A 22,075-nucleotide genomic window follows, 5' to 3' on the forward strand; every position below is an offset into this window, starting at 1 on the left:
ATAAATTATTATGTAGCCATAATTTTTGTTAATTATACATCTAAAGCTGGAAAAAACTGGTGGTGGTGGAGGAAAGTACTTACGTTATACTCTGAAGACGAGAATATACAACAGTATAACCTCATTATGGTTACAACTGTATAAATTTAATGTATGCAAATGAACAAGCATTAGAAAAGCACTTAAAGAAAGAAATCAGCCGGGCGTGGTGGCTCACACCTGTAATTCCAGCGGTTTATGAGGCCAAGGCAGGCAGATCACAAGGTCAGGAGATCGAGACCATCCTGGCTAAAGTGGTGAAACCCCATCTCTACTAAAAATACAAAAAAACAAAATTAGTTGGGCATGGTGGCAGGTGCCTGTAGTCCCAGCTACTCGGGAGGCTGAGGGGGGAGAATGGCATGAACTCGGGAGGCGAAGCTTGCAGTGAGCCGAGATCCCGCCACTGCACTCCAGCCTGGGCAACAGAGCGAGACTCCATCTCAAAAAAAAAAAAAAAAAAGAACTCTGTTTAAGAATTAGGATGATGGGACTGTAGATGCATTTCCTCCCATTTTGGATTTTTAATTTTGCTGTTACATTATTCCCGCAAAAAACAAAAGCCAGGCAGGAAAAGTTCCCATCTCCAGACCATCCCGTCTGGCAGATGTCCCAAGGCAGGAATGACCTGAACTCCTTTTCTACCAGTGGCCAACTCTCCTCCTGCTCTAGGCTTAGTTCTCAGGCTTCGAGAACCTCAGGGCAGGACGCCCTTTTCCCACCCCAGCAAGCAAAATGAACAGATAACAGTTGTGTCCTTGTTTTGAGCAACAGGAGCAGATGGGACCCACACTGGTGGGCTGCCTGGGAAAGGTCCAGGGCTGGCTTGGCCCTGGCAGCAAGGCCGAGGAAGGTGGTGTGGTGGGGAGGAGACCCAGGGCCGCAGGCATGCCCTGAGTTACCCTTTGCACCCCTTTCCCGGCTTCAGGAACTCTCTGTGGGATGCGTTAGACCTGCTGACAAGCTGGATGAGGCCAATGAGAGAGAGCGGGAACAGAGAAGAGGGGCACCTGGGTTCACAAGCCTTAAGAAAGAATTTAGTTACTTATTTAACAATGTGTGTCACCCATTAGGTCTGGGAAATGCATTTGAAAAGACAGTGCAGAGGTGCAGCACCAGGATACAGGTGGATTTGGGAGTCTAGAATGTCTTTGGTTGTGTGTGGTACAAGGGAGAATATGCATACATGTATTACGTGTGTAGTATTTAAAGTACACATATAGAGGAAAAGATGAGACAAGTCTGTGAGATGTCAACAGCAGCAGTTCTTAGTTATGGGTGCTGTGAATTTCCCAGAGAGGAGGAGAGAGTCCTTTAGCCCGGCATGGTGGCGCTAGCCTGTAATGTCAGCACTTTAGCAGGCTGAGGCCGGATCACTTGAGCCCAGGAGTTCAAGATCAGCTTGGGCAGCACAGCGAGATCCCCATCTCAATAGATGTATTGGATGGATGGATGGATGGATGGATGGATGGATGGATGGATAGATTGGATGGATGGATGGATGGATGGATGGATGGATGGATGGATGGATGGATGGATTGGATGGATGGATGGATGGATAGATTGGATGGATGGATGGATGGATGGATGGATGGATGGATGGATGGATGGATTGGATGGATGGATGGATGGATGGATGGATGGATGGATGGATGGATGGATTGGATGGATGGATGGATGGATGGATGGATGGATAGATTGGATGGATGGATGGATGGATGATGGATGGATGGATGGATGGATTGGATGGATGGATGGATGGATGGATGGATGGATGGATGGATAGATTGGATGGATGGATGGACGGATGGACGGATGGACGGATGGACGGGTGGACGGATGGACGGATGGACGGATGGACGGATGGATGGACGGACGGACAGAAAGAGACAAATATTTAGATAGCTAGATGGCCTAGATTGCTTGATGAATGGGTAAGTTGGATAGGCGGAGACAAATGGATAGAGATAGATGAGAAGGACAGACGGATTAGATGGATGAATGGACAGAGAGAAATAGATTAGACAGAGATAGATGGATCCATCGATGGATTAGATCGGTTAACATAGTCCTCGCGTTCAGGGAAGCCGCGGCGGTGCCGCCTGGCGCAGCGGCCTCTGCCCAGACACTCAGCGCTGCAGACCGGGAGGGAGGCCGGGCCCGTGCGGGACGCGGGACGTGCGGGATGCGGGCTGGGGTGAGGGAGGAGCAGCAGGCGCGCCCCGCGCGGTTTCCGGTCTGGGTGGCGGGGCCGCTGTCCGCGTGGGGTGCGGGAAGGGAGCGGGGCGCCGGGTCAGCCAAGGGCCGGGCCTCGGGGGCGCAGCCGGCTGGACGGGGGCTCCTGGAGGCACTTGGCCGGGTTTGCTCGCTTTTCGGGAAATAAGGCCACTGGGGACAGTCGCTGCGTTTTCAGGAACCGCTCAGCCCCTCTGAGTGCCCGGCAGAGGGACCCGGCGGCGTCCCCGGCAGCGGCTGCCTGGGCTCCCGGAGAGAGGAGCGCCCCTGCGGGCCGAGCCTGGGCCCCGGGCGGTGGGAGCGCGTCCGCCCCTTCCCGACTCCGCCCCTTCCCGACTCCGCCCCTTCCCGACTCCGCCCCTTCCCGACTCCGCCCCTTCCCGACTCCGCCCCTCCCCGACTCCGCCCCTCCCCGACTCCGCCCCTCCCCGACTCCGCCCCGCTGGCGCCGGAGCCCCGCCCCGGTCTGTGCCCGCCACGCCTGGCCCTGACCTCAGGTTACAGGCGCTCCCTGAGCCGCCTTCATCCGCGCACCGCCGTGTGCTGCTGGCGCCGGGGCCCTCGGAGCGCAGGGATGGCCCAGCCCGCGCGTTCCCGAAAATTCCCCACACGCGGGAGGAGTCCCAGCTCTCCCGTGACGGCCCCGCGGACCCCGCTCCGGGCTGAAAAGGGCCCACGCGTGCCCTTGGGAAGAATCTTTCCCGGGGCCTGTGGCTTGTCCGTCTGCCCCGTGAATACGGACTGGAGACCCTCGCGGGGAGCCGGCCCGTCTCGGACGGGGGTGTCCCTGCGAGCGCGGAGCTGCGCCCCCGGGGCCGCCTCGGCCGGGGCTGCCCCCACCCCGCCTGCCCCCTAGGGCGGCCCTGACTGCGGGTGTTCAGGCGTCTGGAGCGTATTTCAAGCCCGCGGGTGTGGAGCGCGAGCCGTGTTCCACCTCCCGTCTCATCTGGCCAGGAGGTCGGCGTCTCCACGTTTCCTTTTGTTCCCAGCCCTGCATGTGGACATGAGATCTGACACGGGGCCAGCTCTTTCTCGCTGCACGTTTTTTTGTGTGTTTGTTTATCCATTTTTTTGTTTTTTTGATACGCTCTGTGGCCCAGGCTGGAGTGAGCGGCGCCATCTCAGCTCAGCGCAACCTCCGCCCCCGGGTTCCCGCCATTCTCCTGCCTCAGCCTCCCGAGTAGCTGGGACCACAGGCGCCGCCACCGCGCCCGGCTTATTTTTGTATTTTTAGTAGAGACGGGGTTTCACCGTCTTGGTCAGGCTGGTCTCGAACTCCTGAGCTCGGGTGATCTGCCCGCCCCGGCCTCCCAAAGTGCTGTGATTACAGGCGTGAGCCACTGGGCCCGGTCTCGCTCCACGTTTTCTGCAGATCCTCCTTTCCAGAAGTTGTGCTTCATGTTTTTAGGTGCTGCGGGGCTAATGATTTTCCTGTTTCTTGTTCCCCCCTCTCCTCCCCTTCCCCTCCGCCAGGAAGGGTGCCTGTGGCCTTCAGACAGCGCCGCACCACGGCCGGGAGCCTCGGAGGTAAGGGGCACAGCAGGTGGGGATGAGGGGTCCCGTCCCTGCCACGTGGGGGGAAGGGGAGGGGCCTCGCCAGGCGGGCTGACACTTTTGGAGGAAAGCATTGCCTAGAACTTTGGTCAAAAGCGGGAGGGGACTTCCCCTAGAATCTTCCAGGGATTATTCGTGCTAGTCTAAAGCTCCTTATCAAAAACAATTTGAGAATCATATCTATACATGATCCCATAAGCTTCTACTAATGTGCCTTGGCAAGTGTGGGCATAGTTTATAAATATCAGCATGATTCATTCCCACATCTCCAAGTGTAATAATGTGGATTTTAAAATAACTTTTTTTTGCCTTTAAGTTAAAAATAATGGTGTGAGAGAAATCAGTATCTGTATGTATGTGTGTAGATATGTGTGTACATTAAATGCATGTATATACACATGTATGTATACACACGTATCTGTGCATATATGCGCGCGTGCGTGTGTGTATATATGTATATAAAAGAGCCCTCTTCTAGAATAAACTGGGATGGTAGAACAAATGAGAAGATTTTGTAAGAAATATACTACCTGGATTCATTTTGAAAAAATAAATTATGATAATCATATTTACTTGAGTAAAAACATTTTTCATGTCAGTGACTAAAAATAACTACAGGAAACTTTTACTCAGATTCCAAATAACTGGAAAAGTCTAGGAGCCACAAAGGAAAAACAGTCATTATTGGGGGATTTGTTAAAAAGTAATTGGTAGGGCAGTAATCTTCTCTAAGTAATCAATAAGTCGACCCAGCGCTTTGTATCTGCTCCATGTACCGCTGTGTGAAGTTGTAACTTCTGCTTACCCAGAGTCCTGGCTGGCGCAGTAGCTCATGACTATAATCCCAGCACTTTAGGAAGCTGAGGCGGGTGGGTCACGTAGGCTCAGGAGTTAAGACAAGCCCTATGCACCATGACAAAACCCCATCTCAAAACAACAAGCCAGGCACGGTGGTGGCGCCTGTGGTCCCAGCTACTCAGGAGGCTGAGGTGGGAGAATCGCTTGAGCCCAGAAGGTTGAGGTTGCAGTAAGCCAAGATGGCACCACTGCACTCCAGCCTCGGTGACAGAGCCAGACCCTGTCTCAAAAAAAAAAAAAAAATTAAGATAAATAAAAGTAAAAACTCGGAGCCCTGCTTACTTTTCTGAATCGTAGGTTCTAGGTTCTAGAGCTGGCAGGGACCTGAGAAAGGAGGCAGCCTTGTCCTGTCCTCCTAAGTTGTAGAGAAGCCGAGTCCTGGACAAGGTCACTGGTGACCGGATCCGAGTGCAGGCTGCGGTGCTGTTCGCCCTGTGACTCTCCAAGGGGAAAATGCACACGTAGCACACACAGTAACTGCCAGGAGCCCGAGCTTTCAGTTACCCACAGCTCTCCATTGCTCAGCCCTCCCGGATGCCCTAGGATCTGGCAAGGTGAGTGGTCTGTCACAAGGAATCAGAAAAGTAAGCTTTTTTTCTGGAATTGGATTTTCCTGTTTTTTTCCTGGGAGAGGGTGTTCAAACTGGTAGTAACAGACCAAGCGTGACTTTCCTTGATTCTGACACGTTTATGGTCATCATTGCGCGCAAACCGTCTTCAGGCCTCTTCTCCTTTCCTTCCAGATCATGCATGCCCCGCGGTCCAGGGACAGGTTCACAGCGCCCTCCTTCATCCAGAGGGATCGCTTCAGCCGCTTCCAGCCCACCTACCCCTACGTGCAGCACGAGATCGATCTTCCTCCCACCATCTCCCTGTCCGACGGTGAAGAGCCACCTCCTTACCAGGGGCCCTGCACCCTGCAGCTCCGGGACCCTGAACAGCAGATGGAACTCAACCGAGAGTCCGTGAGGGCCCCGCCCAACCGAACCATATTTGACAGTGATTTGATAGACATTGCGATGTACAGCGGGGGCCCGTGCCCACCCAGCAGCAACTCGGGCATCAGTGCAACCACCTGCAGCAGTAACGGGAGGATGGAGGGGCCGCCCCCGACGTACAGCGAGGTGATGGGCCGCCACCCCGGCGCCTCGTTCCTCCATCAGCAGCGCAGCCACGCGCACAGGGGCAGCGGACTGCAGTTTCCGCAGAACAACGCAGAGAGCACAATAGTACCCGTCAAAGGCAAAGACAGGAAGCCTGGGAACCTGGTCTGATCCCCTCCAACCTGCACTTACTTCAGCTGGAGGAAGAAACCAAGGAGGGAGGCGGCCGCTGGGCCCCCGCGCGGTGTTGTTCAGTTTTACATGGTACAAATAAGTAAAACCAAATGAGCAAACACGGCCTTTGTTTCTGATTCCTTCTAGGGGAATTGCATGCAAACTAGACTGAAATGACACAAACTTCCGTCTGGTTTGACCGCAAAGTGTTTATTTGGGGACGGGTTGGGACGGGGGTGTGGGCAGGGAAAACAGAGAAAGGGATGCTTTGAAGAGATCATGAAATAAAACCCACAGAGGTATGTGATTTATTTAATTGTGAAAGGAGACTTTGCAGATACATGAGGCCAGAATGGCCTGTTTTATAATTGGGTAAAGAAGGAAGCATTATTATATATTATTGTGAGGAAGAACCAGCCAGTTTGCTTTTTCTCCTAAGGCGTGGAAGTTTTATGTTGTTTTAAAAATACGAATCGGAATTCCTGTTCTGTGTGCCAAGGTATAAAGTGGAGAAGTCAGATGCGTGCAAGGAGCTCCTTTGTGTTGTGACGATGTGTTTTCAAAGTTGCACTATCTTAATGTTGAAAATATTTACGAGGGAACTGTTTTGCGTGAAGTTCTGTATGTTGTCTTTTCACCTGTGGATTGTAATCAGGCGCAAGGAATATCCTGGAGTGGTCCCCAGAATCACCCAAGAAAAGATATTTGGGGATGTAGCCTAACATTTTACCAACTTACGTAAATCAAAAAAGTCATTATTGTTGCAGGAGTTTGCGTCAAATAGCAGCGCGTCGCTGAAGCTTTTGGAGACATTTGGGTGGAAGATAGGGAAGATTAAGTTCCAGCATTTCTGACTTGTTATTTTGAGTTACTCTGCTAATCTTAGGCTGCATATTTTATGAGAAAATGAACACATGCATTTATGGATCCAGTATCATGCAGTGCTGCTCTCATCCTCCAGCAGTGCAATTTCTCCAGTAATTTAGATTTTTTCACTATAGCATGAAATATATTCAAATACATACCTTATTTTATGCAATAAATTGTTTAAAATGCGAGGTGGTTATTCTGCATACTGTTGAAATATGTGACTCCTCAGTATATTCCATTGCCTCGACAGCTTAGTTCAGTTCTGCAGGGCTGCTCAGTTCACAGGAGGCTCCCAGCAGCCACCCCACATCCTGCCTACCGAGAACTTCGTGTGGGAGTGGTGTGGGTGGTGGTTTCGTATGCTTTGGAAGCCTCTAGAAATGACGGAAGAATGCTATGTTGCTGATCATGGTAATAAGCCATTGTATGTCACTAGTATTAGCATAGCATTCTTAAAGGAATGCAGTGCTCAGAACACACCCAAATTCCTGCAGGATTCTACCAAACCCTTCCCCAGGCCAGGCTTTGCACTGAAGGCAGGAACTGGACCCTCAGAGAACAGTGGAGGGGGCAAGTGACTGAAGAGCGCCGGGTAAAAAGCACAACATGCAGTTAAAATGCAACTAGAAAACTAATTTTAAATATTGTTAGTTTTAATATTCCTGATATTTACAAATACTCATTCTATGTACAATTAAAAAAATAACTTTCTTCTGCAGATGTAAGCACTGGCTTTTGTAAGAGCAGCAGCCAACACGTTTAGCAGCCACTGCGCATGGAGAAGGGCTTGTCTGCAGCACAGTCTGCCGTGTGGAGGGGGGGGCCTGTGGCCTCTTCACGTAACACGATGAGCTGGAATGACGATTCCGTGACTCCCATCTATGCAGCTTTAAAGCCAAATCCGCCCGCGTGTGTGTCTGTCTGTCTGTGGATCTCGCAGGTGAGCCCCTCGGTGCGGTGGCTGTGCTGTCACTGGAGACTGTTCCAGACCCCAAGGGTTGTCTGACCCTTGTCTGTTCCGTTCTGCTGCTTACCGCTGTAGGTAGGCCACGGTTTTGGTTTGTTTTGAGGATTAGAATTTCCATTACATTCATCCTTTTCACACAGTAACATCCACAGAACTAGTCCAACTCTTACAAGGAGAGAGAAAAAACAAGGGCACCAGTTGTCAGCTCCTGCCTACGACCCTGTGTGGAAGTATATACAGTTGAGAGTCACCGTGGAGGTTCTGAGACTGGACTCAGTCTTGTTCCAGTGACACTTGGAAGGGTCTGCTGGAGAGAAACCAGCTCTCAGGGCAGGGATTGGCTGGGGGCCAGAGAGGACCTTCCCCAACCCTGGAGACGCCCTGAAGGTTCTCTGGCTCCCCAGATGAGCCTCTCTTCCTGTCAGGCGAAGATGAGGAGCCCGTGTTCCCAGCAGGCCCTGCTGGCGGGGACTTGCAGTGGATTCTCGGTCAGGTGTGTCCACAGACGCGGGGGCGAGATGAGTGATCTCATCATTCCAGTTCTCACTCGCAGGTTTGGGGAAGCAGGGGACACAGTCCACAGCCCCAGCTCCCAAATGGCTTCACAGTCCTTCCTTCTCCACCTGCCTCGAAGGGGCTCAGAGACGAGACTTGTGAATTCCTTGGTAACTGCGAGTAATGAGTGTTTTGCACATGTCCACAGTGTGGGTGAGATAATTATGTAATTCAGATACCTTCAATCATCTTTCAAGAAAGAGGCGCCTCCCATTCAACCACCCTAGAGAACTGCCCTTGTTAAATCGTTATTTAAGGACATATATATCAAACCATGACTCTGAAAGGTCTTCGAGGCTGGGGCTCTGTAATGAATTAGTTTAAAAGCCGAGATCATAACATGGGGCTCTGTAATGAATTAGTTTAAAAGCCGAGATCATAACATGAATTAAGAGTCAATTTCCCTTCAGCACAAGGCAAAGGTGATTTGGATCAGTAGCTCTTTTGAAGGTTGTGGCTGACCTGTTCATACCGTGTTGCCTCATGGCTAGCGTGGTGTTGAAAGAGTGGCGATTGTGATGATACAGCTTACACAGTGGGACCTATTGTTCTTTCAAGAACCCTTCTTTTAGCTTGTAGAACCCACGGGTCCAGTTTAGTAACCGCTGATTTAGGCAATCAATGACAGGTTTATAATCTCAGATTATTCCAGCAAAGTGAGGATTGCATTGTTAGGAAGAACATTTGGTGGGAGTGAACACTGCTGGGCACACGGCTGACTTTTGTCCCTTGTTCCAGGTGTAGCAGACCCAAGGCATCTTGATTCCCATCTATAAGAACACAAACTTCCAGCATATATTTACTTTTTCACAAGCTCTAGCATTCTTTTTAAATACTGAAGCAATCCTTAATGGAAAACAGATTTCATGAAACGAATTATGTATTCCAATAGTTGATCTCTTTTTGGTGTCCAAAATTTACTAATACAGAAGCTTGACAAGCATGTCCTCACCCTCCCCACCACATACACACAGGGACACACACCCAAGGCACAAGAAATCCCGAGAGAGCAGAGGAGAACTTTCAAAAGATTTATCATGCAGACGCATTTCCATTCACTATGTTGGCTCAAACTTATGAGGCAGGAAATAGGGGCCAAAAGTAAATGGGGGAGGCCTCCTGACACCAGCAGAGGAGTTTTGTACCCAGGCAAGGACTTCTACATATATCTCCATCTGATCTCTTTCACCTTTATTTCATCTTCGTAAGAATGAGAAAGGCTCAAAAGGAAGCACTTTTAGAAAAGCTGCTCTGACCTAGAATAATTCATCCAACTCCCTGCCTTCCTCTCTGCACCAACAGTTCCCGTCTGACAGGGGCCATCCTCTATCTTCCATCCGGTGGCTCTTCTTTTTAGGAAGGCTCTGGTGCAGAGCGCTTCAAATACGTCCTCAGGCCAGGTACTGGTCGCTAGCACAGGCACACACAGCACCCAGCCCCGGGCCCTCCCTCAAAGGACTGGCTTGTGGCGTTGGTCACTCGCAGGCTCAGAGACGGTCGCTGTGGCCGCAGGGAGCCCGGCCGCCCACTCAGCCCTGACTGGATGCGCCCCCATCTCGGGGCTTGCTGCACTGCTCGCTTATTGAATTCTGCTACTTAGAATGGCAACATTAACTTTGTGTACCATTCATTTTTTTTTAATTTCCAAAGCTCAGCCGTGTATGAGAGAAAAAACTGGGAAAGATACTTGGTTTCTGTTAACTTTTGCGTTTCTTGCTTAAGTGATTAAAGCCAGTGCTTGCAGCCAAGGCTTCATGCCATGAACGTGCCCACAGCCTGCCCTCTGCTCTCCTGCTCACACTGACCTACTGAGGGGAAAGGACAACTGAATGACAGATGGGCAAAGGGTAAACCTCCCCTTCTTGGTGCGAGGAAAGTCACAAATTAAATGTTGCTTCCAGCCCAGATCCTAAATGCCAGTTCTCAGCAGCCGCGTGGCTTACCGTTCACCAGTTCCACCACCGCCAGCTGCCAGCACCTCCACAGATCAGAGATGTGAACAGACAATGGAAAGCACTCTCAGCCTTGCAGTGGTCTGTACTTTTTAGGAACCAAGAGTTCAGCATTCTTTACTACCCAGCACACGTGTGCTTCGCAGAGTTCACGTTTATGTTACTGCCAGGGTTAGACGGTCATTCGCTGCTGCTGCTTCCCACTGGGTGCATTAGGAAGCTGCTGTCTGAGTGGAGAATGTCTTGCTGGGAAAGCAACGTCTTCCTTCATCCTTGTCTTTCTTCCCTCTGCGTGTCCTTGTTTTGTGTAATGTGGGAGAGGGTCAGAGCTATAGAGGTTATATATACACCATCCGTGTACATTATATATATGTAGATACAGACCCCTATCATGTCAGAGATCTGCATGTCAGTTTTTCAGCGACGAAGGTGCCTCGTGTTCTGAGTTCAGCAGATACAGGAACCCAGCCGCCCCCTCCTGCACTTGATGCTCCCACCTTTGTTGTGCCTCACTTAAAATGGTGCTTTTTTCAGTTGTCTGTCTTTTCTTATGTTTTTATTTGTAAGGTGCTGTATATAAGTTGAATATATTATGCACATATCCTACCCAATGGGTAGAACAAGTTGTTAATACTGTAATATAATGTATAGATGATACCAATTTTAACAGAAATGGCATAGAATTTGTGAATGCCTATGTGCTTTGTCCTCTTTTGTAAGGAAATTTGCAAATGGATGCATACAGATTAAAGTCTATGTAGTTTATTTTCCTATTAAATATCAATATTATAACACGAGAAAGAAGTGTGAACAAACAAGCAAGTTTATGACCAGCGTATATATAGCAATGGAAAGTTGCATCTTTGCTGTGAAAACACTTTAAAGAAAATACTTTTTAAAAAATCCCACAGCTTTTTGGTTGCCACTAGACGCTTCTTATTTGAATCATTTTAGTAATGCTCAGCTGGACCAGTGTTAGTTATATTTGAGTCAGAAAAATGTTTTTCAACTTGCTTTGTAATCTCCTGCATCTGTCTCCTGCTGCAGCATCACGAAGGTGTCAGCCTTAGTGAAAAGTGCACATTTTTGTTGTTAAATTGCAGAAACTGTGTCAGAGGAATAAGTCAATCAGCCTGCAGCAGAGGACTCTGTTCAGCTCCAGAGGCATCTGTGACCATCTGTGTCCAAGTCTCTCTGTGCCTTTTTGTTTTACAAACTGAAGCTGTGGAGCCAATGAAGTAACAGTAGAGATTGTAGGGAAATACCTCAGGAAAAACAAACCCACTTACAAGAAGACCCTGTTCTTAGAAAAAGCGTCCAGTTATGGGTTAGCAGAGACGTGGCTGTCAGCCAGCCAGGTGAGGACCTCTCATCCATCCCCACGCATGTCCCATCATAATCCTGACCCGAAAAGCAAACTCGGTTTTGCCATCAGTTAGAAATTACATTTTGAATTGTATATTGTTACATCTCTCTTCCAGCTTAGTTTTTAGTGTCTGATTGTGACCTCTGCATTTATCTTCAAATACCCTAATTTTAAAAAGAACGAACGAGAGAAGTGTGTAACACCGTATTCATTAAAACCACGGTTGAATCTTGGGTGTGGGTATCCTTTCGAGTGTTGCCCCGTAAGAGCAGTTTGTGGAATTTTGCCCGTCTGACCCATATTATCAGCTTATTCTGCCACAAAAGTGGAGTCTAATAAATTCCAAAGTTTTTATTTGCCCCATGGTGTATGTTCTTTGAAAATCACAATAGACGCATACCCCTAACATCCAAGAAACAAACAACCGATTATCCTTAAACTGAAATGGAGTCTACAAGGCAACTCCTAATGCTGAATGGATTAAAAGTCAGCCCTTTTAGGATCTGTCTGAAAGGGCCGTGACAAGGTGACACTCGTGTTGTTGTGGGTCCCACGTGTTGGTTCCATCATATACTGTAGGGTGCATCCCTTGGGATTCAGCATTAAGAACTGAGGCTCGTTACTGTCAGAAACAAAGCTCCTACCCCTCAGGTTCAACCTTGTGGGAGAACTGTTGAGCATGAGAATGTTCTAAACTCAGAGGTACTGAAATTTGTGACCATATCATTGCTTCCTTTCTACAGGACGAATTGAGGCTTAAACTTGACTGTTAATGATACTGGTTCATTTGAATGTGCTCGTTGGTATGTTGCTATTTTTCATTTCATAGCTTTCAAAAATCATGCTACTTGTATACTTGTCTAGTTTAAGGCTATTTTAAAATATGTACAATACTATTTACAGCATTTAATTCATTTTTATTATAAAGCAATCTACTAAAAAAGTACAACTGTATTTGAACTTTTCAATAGTTGGTTGTGAGCTATGATAATCAAGTCATTAAAGTTTCTTTTAGCAAACATTTGTGCTTACTTTTCAACATAATTCCCAGTTACATACAGAAAATGATTTCCACCTGTCACGTATCTGCCTCTTTTACCTGAGCAATGGTGATGTAGTTCTTAGACCTAAGGTCTGTAATTGCAATACTTTTAAAGAAAGATGTTGCTCTAAGTGCTGTTTGTTAGTTATGAAATCAGATTTTTCTGCTTGTTCTTAATGCTGTGGTCAAACCATAGCACAAAATCATTAAAAATAATCAGCGGCATCCATTTGTCCCTTGGGTTTTTGTTTTTTCTTTATCTTTCAGCAACAAAGTACATGCATGGGGGAAATGCCGTGTGTTTTAAGACCTGTCTCAAAGAAACACTTCTTATGGTTCCCTGTCTAAACCTCCCATTCAGCTTGTGGTCACTCTGACTTTTCAAAAATCACTACTTCATATTCTACTAGAAGCAATTCTGGTCAGATCATGATTCCTTTCCCAGTGCTGGGTTCTACACAGGTCATTCAGACAGTCATCAGGTGCCCACATGCGAGGAGTCCCCAGGGAAACTGCTCACCCCGCAGGAGGCGCCCAGGAGGACTTTCCAGACACCTTGAAGTCTTTGGGTGGCTGCCACACAGAACCCACATGCTCAGCTGCCACGCAGAACCCACATGCTCAGCTGCCACACAACCCACATGCTCAGCTCCCACACAGAACCCACACGCTCAGCTGCCACACAGAACCCACACGCTCAGCTGCCACACAGAACCCACATGCTCAGCTCCCACACAACCCACATGCTCAGCTGCCACACAACCCACATGCTCAGCTGCCACGCAGAACCCACATGCTCAGCTGCCACACAACCCACATGCTCAGCTCCCACACAGAACCCACACGCTCAGCTCCCACACAACCCACACGCTCAGCTCCCACACAGAACCCACACGCTCAGCTCCCACACACAACCCACATGCTCAGCTCCCACACAGAACCCACACGCTCAGCTCCCACACAGAACCCACACGCTCAGCTGCCACACAGAACCCACATGCTCAGCTGCCACACAGAACCCACATGCTCAGCTGCCACGCAGAACCCACATGCTCAGCTGCCACACAACCCACACGCTCAGCTCCCACACAACCCACACGCTCAGCTCCCACACAGAACCCACACGCTCAGCTCCCACACAGAACCCACACGCTCAGCTCCCACACAGAACCCACACGCTCAGCTGCCACACAGAACCCACATGCTCAGCTGCCACACAGAACCCACATGCTCAGCTGCCACGCAGAACCCACATGCTCAGCTGCCACACAACCCACATGCTCAGCTCCCACACAGAACCCACATGCTCAGCTCCCACACAACCCACATGCTCAGCTGCCACACAACCCACATGCTCAGCTGCCACGCAGAACCCACATGCTCAGCTGCCACACAACCCACACGCTCAGCTCCCACACAACCCACACGCTCAGCTCCCACACAGAACCCACACGCTCAGCTCCCACACAGAACCCACACGCTCAGCTGCCACACAGAACCCACACGCTCAGCTGCCACACAGAACCCACATGCTCAGCTGCCACGCAGAACCCACACGCTCAGCTGCCACACACAACCCACACGCTCAGCTGCCACACAGAACCCACACGCTCAGCTCCCACACACAACCCACACGCTCAGCTGCCACACAGAACCCACACGCTCAGCTGCCACACAGAACCCACACGCTCAGCTGCCACACAGAACCCACACGCTCAGCTCCCACACAGAACCCACACGCTCAGCTCCCACACAGAACCCACACGCTCAGCTCCCACACAGAACCCACAGGCTCAGCTCCCACACAGAACCCAAATGCTCAGCCCAAATATGAACAAGATTCCTAACAATGGCAACTATTCCACAACAGAACAGACCTCCTCGGTGTGTTTTAAATTCTTTGGCATCGGAGGTCTCTAGTCAGTGATAATATAACAACAGAAAGGCTCTAACTTTCCCACCCCAAGAGACTAGAACGGTATTATCTCTATGCTCTAAATAAGAATACGGGTTCACAGATGATGACTGTGTGTGCACAAAACCCCACCCAATCTACCAAACTACTAGGGTGGATTTAGCATGGTTGCAGGATATGCAATTTATTTTTGCATTTCTATGTACCTATAATGAGCAAATGGAAACTGAAATTTTGAAAATACCATTCAAAATGGTATGGGCCCCAAGTCTGGGTATGGGCCTAAATTCTAATGGTACCTCCATTTTAGATTCTGATTTGAATTCTTTAAGATCATTTTGGAAAGGGGATTTGAAGAGAGCTCTAAGAAGGAGACAGCAAGGCAAAGTTTCTTTCCTGTCAAACAGCAAATAGTCACTAATGAACCACCCACACTCTGGAATACATTCTGTAATCTCTGAACTCAGCAGACCACTAGAGAAATATTAAAGATACCCCCCAAATTTGCTAACGCTCACACTATGCAAACTTTGTTCCTGGAGACAGCTCTGCACAGAAGGAATGAGGGGAATCCAGGCTTGGGATCCCTGCTCCTGCAGACCACAAGCAGCAAATCCAGTAAAACCTGGGGCTGGCTTGTCACAGTGGAGACAGGGCTCGCCTCGCCCCCACTGTCCCTGGGAGGCTGTACCAGCTGTCACTTTGGAAGCTGTCTCAGAGCCAAGGGTGTGGGAGCTGTTAGCAGAGGAAACAGGCAAATGAGAGGAGAGAGAAAAGACAACGAAAGGTATATGCTGAGCTGGTTCCCACTGCGGGCCAAGGGGCTCAGCCACATTAGAGAAACCGTGCAGGCCGTGCCTCTGAAGGACAGGAGGCTGGGACAGCTCACCTGCCCACGGCTGCGGAGTGCCCTTCCAGGTTCACCTTCCCAGCCACCCTGGCTGTAGACTGAGCAAGCTCAGAAGGCTTCAGCAAGAGACCTGAGACAGAACAACAAAGGCTTGGAAGTGCTTGGAAACTGCTGGTGCATAAAGGAACCGCCCGCTGTGGCTGGAGCTGGTGTGGGAGCCAAGAAGCACCTGGCTCAGATGCCTCAGAGACAGCGCAGACCGAGACTGAGAGGACGGGCAGGGGTGGAGGGGATGACGGCAGGGGGAGAGGGCAAGCGCGTATGTCCAATGCCCACACCATTGCTTTCTGTCTGAACCCCTCCTTAACAATGGTCTCGACACCACCCTGCCCTGGGCCTCCTTAATGCTCCAAAGCTGGCGAATTTGGGAAGTTCTCCATTGTACTTCAGGGCCACCTGACTGCTCCCAAACCCCTCCAACTTCTGAAGCTAAGCAATTCCTGGCTTTCTTTCACCCACTTATTTTAGTCATTTGTTTTGCAAACAGAAGTATCAACAGCTGAGCAGAATCCACCTAGTCACACACTCACCTGGTCGCCCTCTCCCCAGCACCCAGGGAGACACTCAGAAAGGCATGCTTGAAAGACTCCCTTGGAACCTTCCAGAGACCCGCCCAGCGTGGGCCACGGAATAAAGCCCCCTGTTCTGCTCTCCCATGACGACGCGTGCACAGCGTGTGAGTCTGTTGCTGGGAACATTCTAATTAGATTTCCTTCACTACACTGCCTTGATGTTTTGTTTGAATGGATTCTAATTCAAACACACATTTTAAAATAGCTTCCCAAAAGTCTTAATGTCATGTTTCTGTCAAGACTCTAGCTTTTGCCTTAATAATGCAAACCTCATTCACCCTACTTTACACTTTCATGTTAAAAAAATCAGAAGTGCAAAAGCTCACTTTTTGAACATAGCAGAGTGGTGACTAAAAATACTTTCAAAAGGACTCACTAGTAAGCACAGCTGTATATAGCGGCTCTCATATAACTTCCCCTGCTTACAAAGCCATTTGCATTTACAGAGTTGCGTTTGTCTTCACTGTGACCAGTCATCTAGAAGCACAAAATGTTCTAGCAGCCTACACCAGCACCTAGAGCAATCCACTCCGCGCAGGCCCGGGGGTCCGGCTCCTGCACGGGTGAGGCACAGGCCCGGGGGTCCGGCTCCTGCACGGGTGGGTGCTGTCTTTGGCGTGGGATTCCCAGGTGATCCGGCTCCTTGAATATTTCCTGCTTACAGTGAATGGGCAGCACAGGCTTTGAATCTTAATAGACTTGGGTGGTCTGAATGCTAGCTTCATCTCAAGTTAATTAACGTCCCTGACAGGTTTCAAAGTCTCATCTATAGAACAGTAACAGCAATACTTACCCGGCAGGACAGCTGTGAAGACCCAAGGAATGTGCACACCGTAAGGCCTGACATGTGGGGCTCCTCGTGAACCATGGCTGTTATCGCTAAAACTTTCACCTTCTAGGCCGGGCGCGGTGGCTCACGCCTGTAATCCCAGCACTTTGGGAGGCTGAGACAGGCGGATCACGAGGTCAGGAGATCGAGACCATCCTGGCTAACACGGTGAAGCCCCGTCTCTACTAAAAATACAAAAATAAGCCTAGCCTGGTGGCGGCGCCTGTGGTCCCAGCTACTCAGGAGGCTGAGGCAGGAGAATCACTTGAACCCGGGAGGTGGAGGTTGCAGTGAGCTGAGATCGTGCCACTGCACTCCAGCTTCAATGACAGAGCGAGACTCCATCTCAAAAAACAAAACAAAAAAAAAACAATTAAAAAAACCTTTCATATTCTAGATTTAAATTTTTTTTGCCCAAATACAACAGATTTGTGAATGCCCTCCACACTAAATGGCCACAGCTTAAAATCTCAGTGAAATAGTCCCAGCACTCTGGGAGGCCAAGGGGGGCAGATCACCTGAGGTCAGGAGTTCAAGAATAGCCTGGCCAACATGGTAAAACCCTGTATCTACAAAAATACAAAAGTTAGCTGGGCATGATGGCGGGTGCCTGTAATCCCAACTACTCAGGAGGCTGAGGCAGGAGTATCGCTTGAACCCGGGAAAAGGAGGTTGCAGTGAGCTGAGATCATGCCATTGCACTCCAGCCTGGGCAATAGAGAAGACTCCATCTCAAAAAAAAAAATCCCAGTGAAATAAACAGGTGCTGATTTTATACCTACATGAGTACCACAGGGGCTTATAGCACCCAGTGATAAGGTACAGACCAAGTCCCTGGGCCCAGAACTTCCTTTCCATGAGTTCGAGATCAGCCTGGTCAACACGGTGAAACCCTGTCTCCACTAAAAATACAAAAATTAGCTGGGTGTGGTGGTGGCCGCCTGTAAGCCCAGCTACTCGGGAGGCTGAGGCAGAAGAATCACTTGAACCTGGGAGGCAGAGTTTGCAGTGAACCGAGATTGTGCCATTGCACTCCAGCCTGGGCAACAAGAGTGAAACTTCATCTCAAAAAGGTAATTCCTAACTTGCAAGGGAACACCTATCAATCATCAGGAAGCCATGAGGAGATTATTATTGGCTGGACAGAAACCTACAGAGGCAGCAGTCTTACACTGCCGGGTCATCAGAAAGGAAAGGGAAATAGAAGGGAACCGCCAAGCAGACATTGAAGCCAAAAAAGCCACAAGGCAGGACCCTCCGTTAGAAATGCTTACAGAAAGACCCCTAGTGTGGGGTAATCCCCTGCGGGAAACCAAGCCCCAGTACTCAGCAGGAGAAATAGAATGGGGAACCTCACGAGGACATAGTTTCCTCCCCTCAGGATGGCTAGCCACCGAAGAAGGAAAAATACTTTTGCCTGCAGCTAACCAGTGGAAATTACTTAAAACCCTTCACCAAATCTTTAACTTAGGCATCGACAGCACCCCTCAGATGGCCAAATCACTATTTATTGGACCAGACCTTTCCAAAACTGTCAAGCAGATGGTCAGGGCCTGTGAAATGTGCCCAGGAAATAATCCCTTACACTGTAGGCCGTACGTTTCAATCCCTGTATCTTTTAACCTCCTTGCTGTTTGTCTCTTCCAGAATCGAAGCTGTAAAACTACAAATCGTTCTTCAAATGGAGCTCCAGATGCAGTCCATGGCTAAGATCTACCGTGGACCCCTGGCCCAGCCTGATAGCTCACGCTCCGATGTTGCTAACACGGAAGGCACCCCTCCTGAGGAAATCTCAACTGCACCACCCCTATTACGCCCCAGTTCAGCAGGAAGCAGTTAGAACGGTCGTCCGCCAACCTCCCCAACAGCACTTGGGTTTTCCTGTTGAGACGGGGACTGAGACACCGGACTAGCTGGATTTCCTAGGCCAACTAAGAATCCCTAAGCCTAGCTGGGAAGGTGACTGCATCCACCTTTAAACACGGGGCTTGCAACTTAGCTCACACCCGACCAATCAGGGAGTAAAGAGAGCTCATTAAAATGCTAATTAGGCTAAAACAGGAGGTAAAGAATAGCCAATCATCTATCGCCTGAGAGCACAGGGGGAAGGACAATGATCGGGATATAAACCGAGGCATTTGAGCCAGCAACGGCTACCCGCTTTGGGTCCCCTCCCTTGTACGGGAGCTCTGTTTTCGCTCTATTAAATCTTGCAACTGCAAAATAAATAAATAAATAAATAAGTAAAACGTGTTTCTTCTACTCCTTTATTTTAGCTATACAGTTGTTGTTTTAATGAAGCACACTGCAGTGGGGGCAGGGTTTATTACAGTCTTTGTAACAAAATGTGAAAACCCAGGACCGTGGGAGAATAAATGGTTCCAAATCATTTGGCTTCTTGCCTTGCTTCCCCCACACCCTCTCCTGCCCTTCCTCCTTTCCCCTGGCTTTCCTTGTCTGAAGGACTCAGGGAAAGCACACGTGGGTCTGGGCACTGTCACTCTCCATTCTCTCCACCTGCCTAGCACTGTCCTGAAGCAGCCCTGGATGTACCCAGGGCCCTTGGGCAGCCTCTTCTGCTGATGGGCCTTCTCGTTCTGCATTCCCTCCGCTGACACTGGCCCACCTGCCTCCTTTCGGCATGGTACGTGCAAGCACTTAGCCTTGTGCCTTACTGACAACTCCGCTCTAAACCCCAGAACACATTCTTCCTGTCTCTCGCTCTCTCTCTCGCTCTGATACTTCCTCCACCATCTGCTGGTCTCCCTCTGTGAGGGTTCCAGCCAAGGAGAACTGGAGATGGGAGAGGCAGGGTGCCTCCACCCGCTGGGTCCTCAGCAGCCTGACGGAGGGGCCACTGCCCCTACAGCGTTCTCACCACACTTGCTGTTTAACCATGAGTGACAAAGGCAAATGCCACACAGCAATTCTAAGCCCATCAGCTGCATGAGACACCAAACCCCGCACACAGACACTGCGGGGGGCACAGCCTGGCTAGGTAGCAGGCGCTGCAGTGCAGAACTGCCCAGATGGCATATGAGGGGCCAGGGTTTTGTTTGCTTTGCATTTTATTGTGGTAAAAATATTTAACATGAGAGCTACCCTCTTACCACATTTTTAAGTGTATAATACAGTACACATTTTGTTTTAAGGATGGTAATTTTCATGGAATTCAGAGGCCAACCTCTGTATTTTGGTGAAAACTAACAGTTCTTAATCGAACTACTCAGCACTAAAATTTTCCACAAATGCCAGCTCCTCATTACTTCAGATGTTCCAGTGATTGGTAGCAAATAAGAGGAAAATTCCAATCTGAGCTGGCTCCCAGTATGCCCCAAGTACAGGATCGGAAGCTGTGACCACTGTCTGACCCTCCTCATGGCAGCAAAACACGAAACAGCAAACTCAGTTTGTACCAGCAGGGCAACGGGGAATTTCCTGAGGTCAAATCCTCCTTGGATGTGTGAAATATTTAAGCTTAGACGTAAAGAAACTAGATTTAATAACTGTTTCCATTACTTGCCTTCTAGTATGGATTTGGATGTTTCAAAATAGTGGCCGAGCACAGCAGTTCACACCTGTAATCTTAGGGAGGCCAAGGTGGGAGGATTGCTTGAGGCCAGGAGTTCAAGACCAGCCTAGACAACAGTGAGACCCCTGGCTCTACAAAAACCAAGCAGAGAAACAAACAACAAAACTGAAATGAGCTGGACTTGGTGGTGTGCACCTGTGATCCTAGCTACTTGGGAGGCTGGGGTGCAAGGATTCTTTGAGCCCAGGAATTTGAGATTGCAGTGAGTTACGATCCTGCCACTGTGCTGTGGCCTGGGTAACAGAGCCAGACTCCGTCTCTAAAAAAATAAATATTCAATTAAAAAAAAAAGAAAAGGGGCTGGGTGCAGTGGCTCATGCCTGTAATCCCAGCACTTTGGGAGGCCAAGGCAGGTGGATCACGAGGTCAGGAGTTCAAGAGCAGACTGGTCAAGATGGCGAAACCCTGTCTTTACTAAAGATACAAAAATTAGCCAGGCGAGGTGGCGGGCACCTGTAATCCCAGGTACTCGGGAGGCTGAGGCAGAGAATTGCTTGAATCTGGGAGGTGGAGGTTGCAGTGAGCTGAGATCATGCCACTGCACTCCAGCCTGGGTGACAGAGCGAGACTCCATCTCAAAAAACAAACTCTCTCTCTCTCTCTCTCTCTCTCTATATATATATACATGGAAATAGCTACCTAATGGCTTTGCCAACACCAAGCTCACCCAGAAAGTGACAGACATCACTGAACTGGCTCACATAAGTCTCCTATCTCACGGTCCATCCCAGGTGAGGGAGAAAACGAAGCTGGAGCACAAGAGATTTTAATAAATACACGTTTCCTTCCTACAGTCAGAAACTGAGGTCACAGAACAGTGACTATCTTCCCATCCCATCACTTTAAAGACAAAAAGATGAAGAGATCTAAAAGAAGCTGAAAGCTAAGCTAAAGAAGATGAAAGCACCAGCAGAGGAGGAAGCTAAGGAATATTTATAATAAATTGACTTGAGCTTCTGTCTCCAAAAATACAAGGGATTTCAGAAGTCTTAAAGTCTGGCCTCTTACCTGAATAACTGGCACCAAAGGAAAGCACTAAACTGGAAGTTGAGATCCCAATTTTAAATCCAGTTCTCTTGTGCTTCTTTCTTCAACTAAAAATACTGGTTCTAATGTGACCCATGAAATGGCTGGTTCTATAGGTGTAGGATTTGATTTATGTTGCAAAAAACTATTAATTTAAAATGTGTTTGAAATGCAATTAATGATTGTTTCTCAACAAAAATTGCATTAGGTTTTGTGGACATATTTGTTCCATAATATTTTCAACTTTTTTGTTAGAATATGAGACTTTTATTTCAGGACTAAAAGAAGTGAGGAATGCAAACTGCGACGCACCGCGTCCTGCATCCTCTTGAATAATGAGAGGATAAGAAGTGCGTGCTGATGCAATGCTATGGCAACAGAGCCCTGTGATTCCAGCTCCAGGCTGCAGCTGAGTACGTGAGGACTTGTGGCGCCCTTATAAGAAAAAGAACCGGAGTCGCCACTATTCTTAGTAAAGCAACTGCGCTAATTAAGTCACCATATTAAGTGTCCAAA

General features: G+C 49.0%; 1 protein-coding gene across 36 annotated transcripts in view; it reads left to right on the forward strand.

Moving 5' to 3' along the window:
• LDLRAD4 (low density lipoprotein receptor class A domain containing 4) overlaps positions 1 to 12,940 on the forward strand; it is a 449,266-nt gene extending 436,326 nt beyond the window's left edge. For 21 of the 36 annotated variants that reach the window (XM_045377669.3, XM_045377677.3, XM_045377679.3 and 18 more), the window contains 2 exons: positions 3,748 to 3,801; positions 5,430 to 12,940. In XM_045377669.3, the coding sequence (XP_045233604.1) occupies positions 3,748 to 3,801; positions 5,430 to 5,960 (585 nt within the window). In that variant the 3' untranslated portion in view covers positions 5,961 to 12,940. Of the gene's footprint in view, positions 1 to 2,792; positions 3,232 to 3,747; positions 3,802 to 4,983; positions 5,241 to 5,429 lie in introns of those variants that run through there. The other 15 variants (XM_065533564.2, XM_074022996.1, XM_074022997.1 and 12 more) reach the window with 3 other exon arrangements.
• The last annotated feature ends 9,135 nt before the right edge of the window (positions 12,941 to 22,075 follow it).

This window comes from Macaca fascicularis, chromosome 18 (assembly GCF_037993035.2).
Source record: "Macaca fascicularis isolate 582-1 chromosome 18, T2T-MFA8v1.1".
NCBI classification, from domain to species: domain Eukaryota; kingdom Metazoa; phylum Chordata; class Mammalia; order Primates; family Cercopithecidae; genus Macaca; species Macaca fascicularis.